Source organism: Jatropha curcas, unplaced genomic scaffold (genome assembly GCF_041381405.1).
Source record: "Jatropha curcas cultivar XTBG-Jc1 unplaced genomic scaffold, XTBG_Jcur_1.0 HiC_scaffold_1020_pilon, whole genome shotgun sequence".
In the NCBI taxonomy this organism is placed as follows: domain Eukaryota; kingdom Viridiplantae; phylum Streptophyta; class Magnoliopsida; order Malpighiales; family Euphorbiaceae; genus Jatropha; species Jatropha curcas.
In genome coordinates this window covers 30,448-41,731 of record NW_028322582.1, presented here as the reverse complement: position 1 = coordinate 41,731, position 11,284 = coordinate 30,448, and the positions used below count along the sequence as shown (strand labels likewise).

At 35.2% G+C, this 11,284-nt stretch overlaps 1 protein-coding gene across 1 annotated transcript; it reads right to left on the bottom strand.

Annotated features, from left to right (window-relative positions):
* Positions 1–8,740: 8,740 nt before the first annotated feature.
* On the bottom strand, positions 8,741–10,965 carry LOC105630070 (sugar transport protein 10). Its single transcript, XM_012211755.4, has 4 exons — positions 10,622–10,965; positions 10,215–10,537; positions 9,473–10,102; positions 8,741–9,381 (listed from the first exon to the last, which is right to left on the bottom strand). Exons 1-4 carry the CDS (start codon positions 10,752–10,754, stop codon positions 8,923–8,925), a joined length of 1,545 nt encoding a protein of 514 aa, XP_012067145.1. The 5' UTR covers positions 10,755–10,965; the 3' UTR covers positions 8,741–8,922.
* Between the last annotated feature and the right edge of the window lie 319 nt (positions 10,966–11,284).

Below are 11,284 nucleotides of genomic sequence, written 5' to 3'. Positions count from 1 at the left end.
CTAGAGCCCAGGCTTGCAGTAATATCGGACAACCGCGATGGTGAACATTAAAGTTGATAATGTGAAGGGCAATATCCCTGACCTAGCACATTATTTCCCCTATGATCATCATGAAGACAGTACGATGATACATTTGCATATCACGAACAACTGTCAGAAGACGGAAATCTCCAATCCCAGGTTGACGGTTCTTCATGGTATACACATTCAACAGCAAGAAACAACAAGCTCGAATCCAAGATGGAAGAAAAGTTGTTTCAAATGCTGTGGAATAAAGAGAATGAAGAACGGAACTCCTTGTTATAGGAGGAAAAAGGCCCCACGGGGTTGAAATGATGCTCATCACTAACTGGCTACCATCTGCTTTCGGTGGTGATAGGGTGTGAACGGGCCCCACTGGATTGAAAATTAGCGGTGGAAACATCCGGAGATGCGGCACATGGAAAAATGGCATCCGGATAAAGCGGTAACTCTCATTTTGTGTCAATTCTATCTTTCATTTTATTTTCTTTTGCCAATTTTGGAATAAAGTAATTGGGCCTTTATGCCCACTTTAACAAAGTGGACCATTCTTGCAAATGAGTGGGGCACCTCTTTTTGTCTCTATGGTTTTGTTTTCTTTGTGCAGGAACAAAGCAAGTTTAAAATAAAATAAAAAAAAATTAAAATAAAATAAAAATAAAAATAAAAACAAAAATAAAATCAAAAATCAAAAAAAAAAATCAAAGTCGTTAGGCAATTTGGAGTCAATGTGCGGCTCGTCACACAGGGGGCAAAATCATCAACTCTATCAAATTGCCCTCAGGTAAGTACTCTTTCATCCCTGCATCAGGAAGGGTATACCTGAAAATTTGCTAAAATTTCAAAAAAAAAAAGAAAAAATTTGCAATGGATAAAAAAAATATAAAGTTTTCAAAAAATTTGCAATGGATAAAAAATAAAATTTTCAAGGTTTACTTAAAAGACAATATTTTTTGTCTCGGAACGGAATTCCAGACTGAGGGCAAAAATATTATCTTTTGCCCTGATGCAAAATTTCAAATGTCAAAGTTTATGATTGTTAATGCATGGGGGCATGTGATGCTCCAACATTTAACAAAGGCAAGATCTATTTGTACATAGAAATTGCTCTTTTCTTTTGCAAATTGCGAAGCTGCTTGGATCCTCTTCTTGATTAGTGATGATGTATTGTGAAACTGATCAAGACAACCTCAATGACCAATCGGTGATGATGCATTACGAAGCTGTTTGGATCTTTTTCTCGGCGGATCGAGTCAATCCTTTTCCTGGTTAATGATGATGTATTACGAAGTTGATCAGGACAATCTCAATACAAAATCCTCCCCAGCCAATCAGACCGCGCTTCGGAGGTAACTTCAAGGCCAATCAGACCGTGCTTTGGAGATGATCACCAAAATCCTTCGAGCCAATCAGACCGCGCTTCGGAGGTAACTTCAAGGCCAATCAGACAGTGCTTTGGAGATGATCACAAAATCCTTCGAGCCAATCAGACCGCGCTTCGGAGGTAACTTCAAGGCCAATCAGACCGTGCTTTGGAGATGATCACAAAATCCTTCGAGCCAATCAGACCGCGCTTCGGAGGTAACTTCAAGGCCAATCAGACCGTGCTTTGGAGATGATCACAAAATCCTTCGAGCCAATCAGACCGCGCTTCGGAGGTAACTTCAAGGCCAATCAGACCGTGCTTTGGAGATGATCACCAAAATCCTTCGAGCCAATCAGACCGCGCTTCGGAGGTGACTTCAAAGCCAATCAGACCGTGCTTTGGAGTTGATCACCGATCCGACTGGAGCTAACAAAGCCGATCAGACTGAGCTTTGGACGTGTCCAGACGATCAAATCAACACAACCAAAATCCTTCGAGCCAATCAGACCGCGCTTCGGAGGTGACTTCAAGGCCAATCAGATCGAGCTTTGGAGTTGGTCAGAGATCCGACGGGAGCCGACAAAGCCGATCAGACTGAGCTTTGGACGTGACCAGATGATCAAGTCAATTCAAATGAAAATCCTTCGAGCCAATCAGACCGAGCTTAGAAGGTATCTTCAAAACCAATCAGACCAAGTTTGGAGATTGTTACCGATCTGACTGGAGCCAACAAAGCCGATCAGACTGAGCTTTGGACGTGTCCAGACGATCAAATCAACACAACCAAAATCCTTTGAGCCAATCAGACCGCGCTTCGGAGGTGACTTCAAGGCCAATCAGACCGAGCTTTGGAGTTGGTCACAGATCCGACAGGAACCGACAAAGCCGATTAGACTGAGCTTTGGACATGACCAGATGATCAAGTCAATTCAAATCAAAATCCTTCGAGCCAATCAGACTGAGCTTAGAAGGTATCTTCAAAACCAATCAGACCGAGTTTGGAGATTGTTACCGATCTGACTGGAGCCAACAAAGCCGATCAGACTGAGCTTTGGACGTGACCAGATGATCAAGTCAATTCAAATCAAAATCCTTCAAGCCAACCAGACTGAGCTTAGAAGGTATCTTCAAAACCAATCAGACCGAGTTTTGGAGGTCGTTACCGATCCGACTAGAGCCAACAAAGCTGATCAGACTGAGCTTTGGACGTGACCAGATGATCAAATCAATTCAAATCAAAATCCTTCAAGCCAATCAGACCGAGCTTAGAAGGTATCTTCAAAACCAATCAGACCGAGTTTTGGAGGTCGTTACCGATCCGACTGGAGCCAACAAAGCCGATCAGACTGAGCTTTGGACGTGACCAGATGATCAAATCAATTCAAATCAAAATCCTTCAAGCCAATCAGACCGAGCTTAGAAGGTATCTTCAAAACCAATCAGACTGAGTTTTGGAGGTCGTTACCGATCCGGAGCTAACAAAGCCGATCAGACTGAGCTTTGGACGTGACCAGATGATCAAGACAGCTACTTCATTCAGCCCAATATTGAAGGCGCGTCAGTGGGCCACTTTAACATTAATCGTTTATGCAATTAATGCTAAAGTGGGGGGGCAAACTGTTGACGCGTGTTTTTTATGCCCCGCTTGATCCGATGATGATACGAGGATGAATGGGTCAATGCCATCTAGAAGTCTTTTAATCCAAGGATTTAAATAAAAAAATAATAATAATAAACAAAAAAAAAAAAGAAAAAAAGACGCGTGCTACAGTAGCCGTGTGCTACAGTAACTGTTTGCTACAGTATAACCTAGCTCTATAAATTCATCTCTTTCTCACAATTTTCACACAACTCTACACAACTTCACAATCTAAAAAAACCTAAAAAAAATACCCTGCAGCCACATTCTCCTCTAGAAACTCTTGTGAGTTAATTTGGAGGAAAATTGGCATTAGATATCAATTTTAGGTGATTTAAACCATAAAAAGAAAAATTAAAAGATAAAAAAAACATATCAATCCTTGAAAACAAAGCTTCTTGACATTTGATCCATTTACAATCCTCAATCTGAGATTCAGGTAATTTTCTTAACATTTTTGTATTTTTTCTTTACATATTTTTGTGTTTTTTTTTTTTTTACATGTTCTTGTGATTTTAATATTTTAAGCTTCTTTAAATTATATTTTGTTCATATTTGGCCATTTTATGTGTCCTTAAATTACATTTGAACAAGAAATAATGTAAACAATCACTTAAAAATGAATTCTGGACAAAAATAAACAGCTGTTCATCGATGAACAGTAACTGTTCATCAATTTTCCCAAAAATGATCGATGAACAGTAACTGTTTGTTCAATGAACAGTAGCTGTTCATCAATTTTCCCAGAATTGATTGATGAACAGTAACTGTTTGTCCATCGATGAACAGTAAATGTTCTTAATTTTTTCAGAAATCGATACTGTTCACACACTATTCATGTACTATTCACGCACTATTCATTAATTTTTCAGGAATGATCGATGAACAGTAACTGTTTGTTCATCGATGAATAGTACTGTTCATCAATTTTTCCAGAAATAATAACAAAAAATATAAATTTTGCATAAAAATAAAATCTAATCTCGGAACGCCCAAATATGAACAGATCATAGTCTAATGAAGCTTAAAATACTAAAATGTGATTTTGTATATTTATTTGTGTAGATTTTATAATTTTTGGTTGAATGCAAATATAAAATTAAATTAAAAATAAAAGATTAAAGTGTGATTTAGATATTAAATAATAATTATGTATGGTTTTATTTTTATTGGTTTATGGATTTAATTTTTGATTCGATCTGTATATATATTTTTTGAATCCGGTTTGTTACTCGCCTTGAACCATAAGGCAAGAGCGGGTCATTTATTTATTTTATTTAATATTTTTGACTTGGTTTGTCGCCCGCCTTGAACCATAAGGCAAGAGCGGGTCTTTTTATTTATTTGGTTTAATTGCTTTGATTTGAATAATTGCCATGTGATAGTTAGATTTGTTTGGGACGATTAAATAATTTTCCAAATAGGAACTCGGTCCGATCTATTTGGATTGGGTTTAAGTAAATAAATAATTCGGCTTTTCTAATTAAAATAAATTAGAAATCGTAGGTTAATAATAGAGGCCGGTTTTCCGGGCGTCGGCTTCCAACGGGCCGGCGTACCCAATTCCCTTACCCAGAATCACATTGGTGCGCCTGACCAGTCTTTTAAAATAATTTGGCCTTAAAACAAAATTGGGTTTAAAATGAAGGCATTTTTATAAAAACGATCTCATTGCCTAAACAATGGGTGGCGACTCAAAATTGTTTATAAGACTGATTTATCGGCACCGCATAAAAAATAAACACATTTTATCAAAAACCACAAAAAGGATGTTTTCGGGTCCTTCGGGGGGATTTTCGATGAAAACAGGTGGCAACTCCAAAGTAAAACTCTTACCAAAGTAAGAGACTTTTAATCTGAAGATCAATGAATGGGTTTAATAAAAAAAAACTTTTTTAAAAATTAAAATCAACCAAGCTCGTTCCAATTTTTCTTTTAGCAAAAAAAAAGCTTCCTCATATTTTTGATAAGTCCGAAAACAAGTTCAATGAAGAACCAAAGAGAATTCACCTCTCTTGAATAAAACGCATAAATTGAAAATTCTATCAATAATATGTCTTACAATATTGAAAACTAAAATATATATAAGCTAAGAAACCCTAAAAATTAAATAAAACATAAAGCCCAATTTAAATAAACCCAATTACACTAATTAAAATATAAAGCTAATTAAAAGACTCAAGGCCCATATGTTTGGATCATGTTAATTAGCCTTGGATCTTCTTTTAGGTCCATCCCTTCATGATCACCATAAGCTCGTTGTTTTTCCATTATTCAACACACATCATACCCTCTTTCTTGAAAAGGATTTGTCCTCAAATCTAAATCTTTATTGCTCCATAAATCTGTTTGTGTATCTCTTCCTTCAAGTGCAACTAGATTAATGCATACTCCTGGATCAAATGGAAAGTTCTTGAATTTTTTATCTTGCATAAGACCATATTGAGAAGAGTATAGAATAATCTCTCATAGCCAATAGAAGTGCTCTCCTTTTAGTTACAAAACCTTCATTTTCTCAAAGTATGTTGCTAATTTTTATGCTTTTGAGTACCTGCTATAGATTATAATAAAATCAAGGTGAACATTATCACAATTATAAATAAATTTACTAGGATCATGTTTTATTGGTTACATAAAAGTGTTATACAACCCCTTTTCAAGTATAGAATCGACTTGATGTGTAATTCTTTCAATAGACAGCGGTTCTTTTTGTATTTCCACCTTAGCTACAATAGAATTCTCTTCAACTAGTTACATCTTTTCCTCCTTTCTCTTCAATTAATGGCTCTAATTTAATTTATCATTGATCAAAAATAAACTTTCCCTTTTCTTTTTTCTAACAAAAGATTATCAGCTAGTACTTGTTGTGAATCAAGAGGTGATAAGATTATTTTTCTGCCATCCTTCGTTAAAGAATAAGTTCCTTTCATTATCATGATTAGCAGACCTGTCAACATGCCATGGTCTTCCTAGGAGCAGTGACTAGAACTCATTAGAGCCACATCACATAATATCTCATCTTTGCACCTTCCCATTAAAAATGGAACAAGAACTTATGTAGTCACTCTTATCTCACTACCTTCGTTTAGCCACTGAATCTTGTATGGATTAGGCTGTACAGTAGTAGATAATCATAGTTTTTCTACAAAGTATGTGGAAGCTATATTGACACACCTATCTTCATCGATAATAATTCTATCAATTTTATCACTAGTTACTGAGAATGTAGTGTGGAAAATCCTCACCTTCTGCTCATCATTATTATTTCCATAAGCATTAGGAACATGCCTTGGTTACCTCCTTTGCAGGTTATCAATAAGTACATCTTGTCTTTCCATTCTATCTCTTTCAAACATCACAATCATTTGCTCAAACCATTGTTGTATATCTTGAAGAATAGAAAATTCTTCTTGTTTCATTACGTCACTACTTTTGTTAAACATGATGATAAATGGACAAGAAATATAGCAACAACTATTTTCGATTTCAACAAAGAATAAGAATAAGATGATTTAACATGAAAATAAATAAACTGGAAGCAAATGGAAATAAACGAAAGAAAATAGAAACAAACGAGAACAAACAAAAATAAATAGAATCAAACAGAAATAAACGGAATCAAATGAAATAAAACAAAAATAAACGGAAGTAAAACGAAAACAAACAGAAGCAAAATGGAATCAAATAGATGATAGAGATATACTATTAACCATGCAAATCTAATAGTATAATGTTTTTTTTCTTTGAATAATTATTTCTATGTATTTAATTGGAGATTTGCATTAAATGAAAAAATTTTTTTAGCATATTTTATAATAATAGTGTTAGTACATTTTGTATATATCTAACTGGACCAAGTAGAGAATGGTTATTTTATATTGACTATTAAAACATATTCTCGAGGAGATTAGAAATAAGATTTATGTTCTTAACCTTGATTTAATTAATATGAGAAAACATACATTGTTTTGTGCTTTTTAATTCATTAAAGAGTGATTTTCATTTATCGAGATAATAATTCTCAATGAATTGGTCAAAGGCAACTTGTATTCGTGAAATATGAATTAATGATAGAATTCATGTCTCAGTTTAGAAAATGATGATGCACTTTATGTAAGCTTATAAGTTTTCATTGTGTAAACCCTGCTGGTAGATTTTTAATCCAACACATAAAATAAGTTAAGCAATGATCTTAAAAATTAAAACTGTTATTTAAATAAATTGTCAGTGATTTATTTTATTTTATAAGCATATGTAATCTTTACATGGAGAACATAAATTATTATCTCATGGAAAGTTAAATTAATAAGGAGTTCAATCATGAATTTTAGTGCAATAATTTATAATTAATTATAATAAGAATATACCGGTCCTATATGGATTCTTATTATAATTTGTAGCCTTATTAATTTATTCCTGCGGTCCTTGTTGTGGTTTAATTATTTGGACCGTACGTGGGTTATGTATTTTAAATAATTAATAGATTAATTTTTAATAAAAATTTTATTTATTAATTTCAATTAAAAGACGGATAATCTGTTTTATTTAAAATATTAACCGCGTGGGTAACAAAATGATTAATCTTATCGTTTGTTTGCCATTCGAATAAGAGAAGTTATTCATTTTTGAATACGCGCTTGAGATATGAGAGTATTCAGAGAAAAATACACGACGACCTCAAGAATCAGACATATTGTATTTTTCTGCCAACGCAGAAAAATAGAATTTATAGAATCAAATAAGATCACACAGCAGAAGACTGTAGGGTAACTTGAAGAATTATAAAATAAGACCAGCAAGTGATTCTGCACTACAACAAGTCAGTTCTTGTATGATTTGTGGTTTTTGTTTGCTTTCATACTTTCGATCCTAGATTGCTTCTGCTGCATAATTCCAGGCTTCCATCAACAAAATCAAACAGAAGCAAAACAAAAACAAACTGAATCAACTGAAAGCAAAATGGAAATAAACGGAATCAAAATAAAGATAGATAGAACCTGATTTGAGTCAAGGCTCTGATACCAAATGATGCGAAACCCCAAGATTGGCATCTTGACACCCCAAATCAGATTTGATATGTAAACCCCAAATCCCAAATTAAGAACCCTAATTCCCAAATTACAAATTTTTTCTTGGATGGAATTGTGGATCTTGATCTAATACTCAACTAGAAGTATGAACCAAAGATATCAAGGTGAAAAGATGAACGCCACAAAGATTAATTATCTTTGATAAGTTTGAAAACAAGTTAAATGAAAAACCAAAGAGAATACGCTTCTCTTAACATAAACGCATCAACTGAAAATTCTATCAATAATATGTCTTACAATACTGAAAACTAAATATTTATAAGCTAAGAAACCCTAAAAATTAAATAAAACATAAAGCTCAATTTAAACATGTCCAATTACGCTAATTAAAATATAAAATTAATTAAAAGACTCAAGACCCACATGTTTGGATCATGGTAATTAGCTTTGGATCTTCTTTTAGGTCCATCCCATCATGATCACCATAAGTTCGTTGTTTTTCCATTATTCAACACATACCACTCGGTCTAGGCAATTCAATCCCATCAAGATAGTTTAATGCCTCTTAAGTATGAGAATACTTGAGTTAAAAAAAAAAAAAAAAAAAAAAAAAAAAAAAAAAAAAAAAAAAAAAGAAGAAGGAAAAAAAAAAAGGAAGAAGAGTGGGGGACTATAAAGCACACAGAAAGCAAAAAATTTTTGCTAGATCTGGTTTCATTGCATGAACAGAAACAAGAATTGGTACAAAGAATCGGTACAATTACATATCCATATAGCTTTCCTTTTGCCTGATATGAATTTATTAAACAAATCCAAATCTTACTTATTTTCCTTTTCGCATTGTGCTAATGAACGTTATTACAAAGTCATGCACTTTGATCTCCAAAGGGATGACCACCACTCACACCCTCATCTGGGATGTACTGTCCCCAAAACCAATGTGCCTTCCATAACCTATTCATTTCTTCAATGGGTACATTTTTTGTCTCAGGCAAGAAGAAGAACACGAAAAGAGTCATAAGAATGACAAAGCCAGCAAAGAATAAGAAGAGCCCAAACTTCATGTGGCAAAGCATGGATAAAAAGAATTGGCCAATCACAAATGTGAAAAACATGTTAACACAGACATTGATGGCTTGGCCTGCTGATCGAATTTCGAGAGAGCATATCTCACTAGGCACCAACCATCCTAATGGACCCCAGGACCATGCAAAAGCTGCTACATAAAGACAAATCAAGGACAACACAAAGTTCGCTTCACCACCTGACAATTTGCCTACACCAGTAGTTCCAAAGGTGGTTGCGATCATGATTCCGACAAGAACCTATACAAACCAGAATGTCAGCTTAAATTTTGTAGAAATAACTCGAAGGTTTCACTTCTGGTGTGTGTTTATATAACATATAAGGATATACCTGGCATATAATCATTTGAGCGCCACCTTGAAGGAACAAAGCTCGTCTCCCAAATTTGTCAGCACAGTATACGGAAACGAGTGTGGCTAAGACATTAACTACACCAGTTATAACTGCGGACATAAGAGAAGCGTCATCGCCAAAACCCAAGGTCTTAAATAAAACAGGAGCATAAAACATGATGACGTTAATTCCAGTAAGTTGTTGGAAGAACGGAACCAAGGTACAAATGACAAGTTGAGGCCTATATTTTGGCTGCATAATGTTCCTCCATGGGTTTTGTACTCTCTTTGCAGCCTCACTTGCTTCAACAAGATCTTGGAATTCATATTCAACATTGTCTGTTCCACGAATCTTTCTCAACATTGCTTTTGCCTTCTCTGGATGGCCTCTCTCTAGAATTGAATTCGGAGTATCAGGTAGAAAGAGAGATCCAACTATTATCATTATAGCTGGGACTGCTGCAAGAGCCAACGAAACTCTCCATCCCCAGCCACCTTTGATTTTTGCTGTTCCATAGTTGATGAGATTGGCAGCCAAAATACCAAGCGTGATGGCCATTTGGAAACCAATATTGAGTGCTCCTCTTAACTGTGCTGGTGCCATTTCAGATAGATAAACTGGCACAGACTGTAATTGAAGATTGCAAATTGTTAGGTTTTATTAATAAGGAAAGAATTCTTATGCGCATGTGAGAGAGAGAGACACTGAGAGAGAGAGAGAGAGAGAGAGAGAATCATACTTGATTGGCGAAGCCAACACCAACACCAAGTAACAGACGACCAATAATAAGCATCAAAACGTTCATGGCAGCACCAGTAAGGATGGCACCAAGAAGGAAAACCAAGCCTCCCAACAACATGGAGATCTTGCGACCAAAGGCTCTAGTTACCATAGAAGCCAAGAAGGAAGCTACCAATGCTGCAACGTAGAGAGAAGACGTAAAAAGTTGCAGCAAATGGCTCTCAAATTTGCAATACATATTTTCATGATGCGTTTCAGTCTCTTTCTTGTACACAGATGGGAAGAACTTCTCCAAAAATGCGTTCATTGAAGTCACTCCACCTACAAAATTCAGAGCACACTATATTTAATAATGCTGCAATTGCTGTTTGTTGTGAAAGTAACTTGCATAAGACTAGCTTTTACCTGAGATACCAATGTCATATCCGAAAATGAGACCACCCATAGCTGCAACCAAACAGGTCATGATGACAAAGGGTGTGACACCACCTTCATACTTCTTTCCTCCACCTTGAGCAACGAAACCACCTCCCGCCATCTCTGAAACAAACTAGCGGCTGTTTCGAGTTTTCTTGTTTCCTCTCCAAATGTAACAAAAGATTTTATAAAGGCAGTTATAAATTTTCCTTCTTCCTTACATGAATAATGACGATTTGGTTTGTCAAATCTTTGATATTCATCAGGATGAGAAAGAGAAAGAGGAGTGACTCCCTTGGGAATCTTTTGTGTTTTTGACGTTTCAGTGCGTGGATCTTCCATTCGGAGTGGTACTAGTTTTATATGTTTATCCACAACAACTCTATTGCCAAAAATGTCTTAATTCCTATTTTTGCTTTTCTTTGACCTATTTTTTTTGCATAAAACTAGAAAATTTATCATTTTTCTCTGCTGTCGTGTCCTGGATTTCTACGTTAGAATATTTCATACAGCTAAATGCCACAATAATTACTTATTAGCTGGAAATAAGCCTATCCACATCATGGGTTTAAGCAACTTAATTTACAGAAAATCCTATATATACAGTTATTAACTGGAAGATTTCTTTTCATTCTATTCACTGTTGTTTGT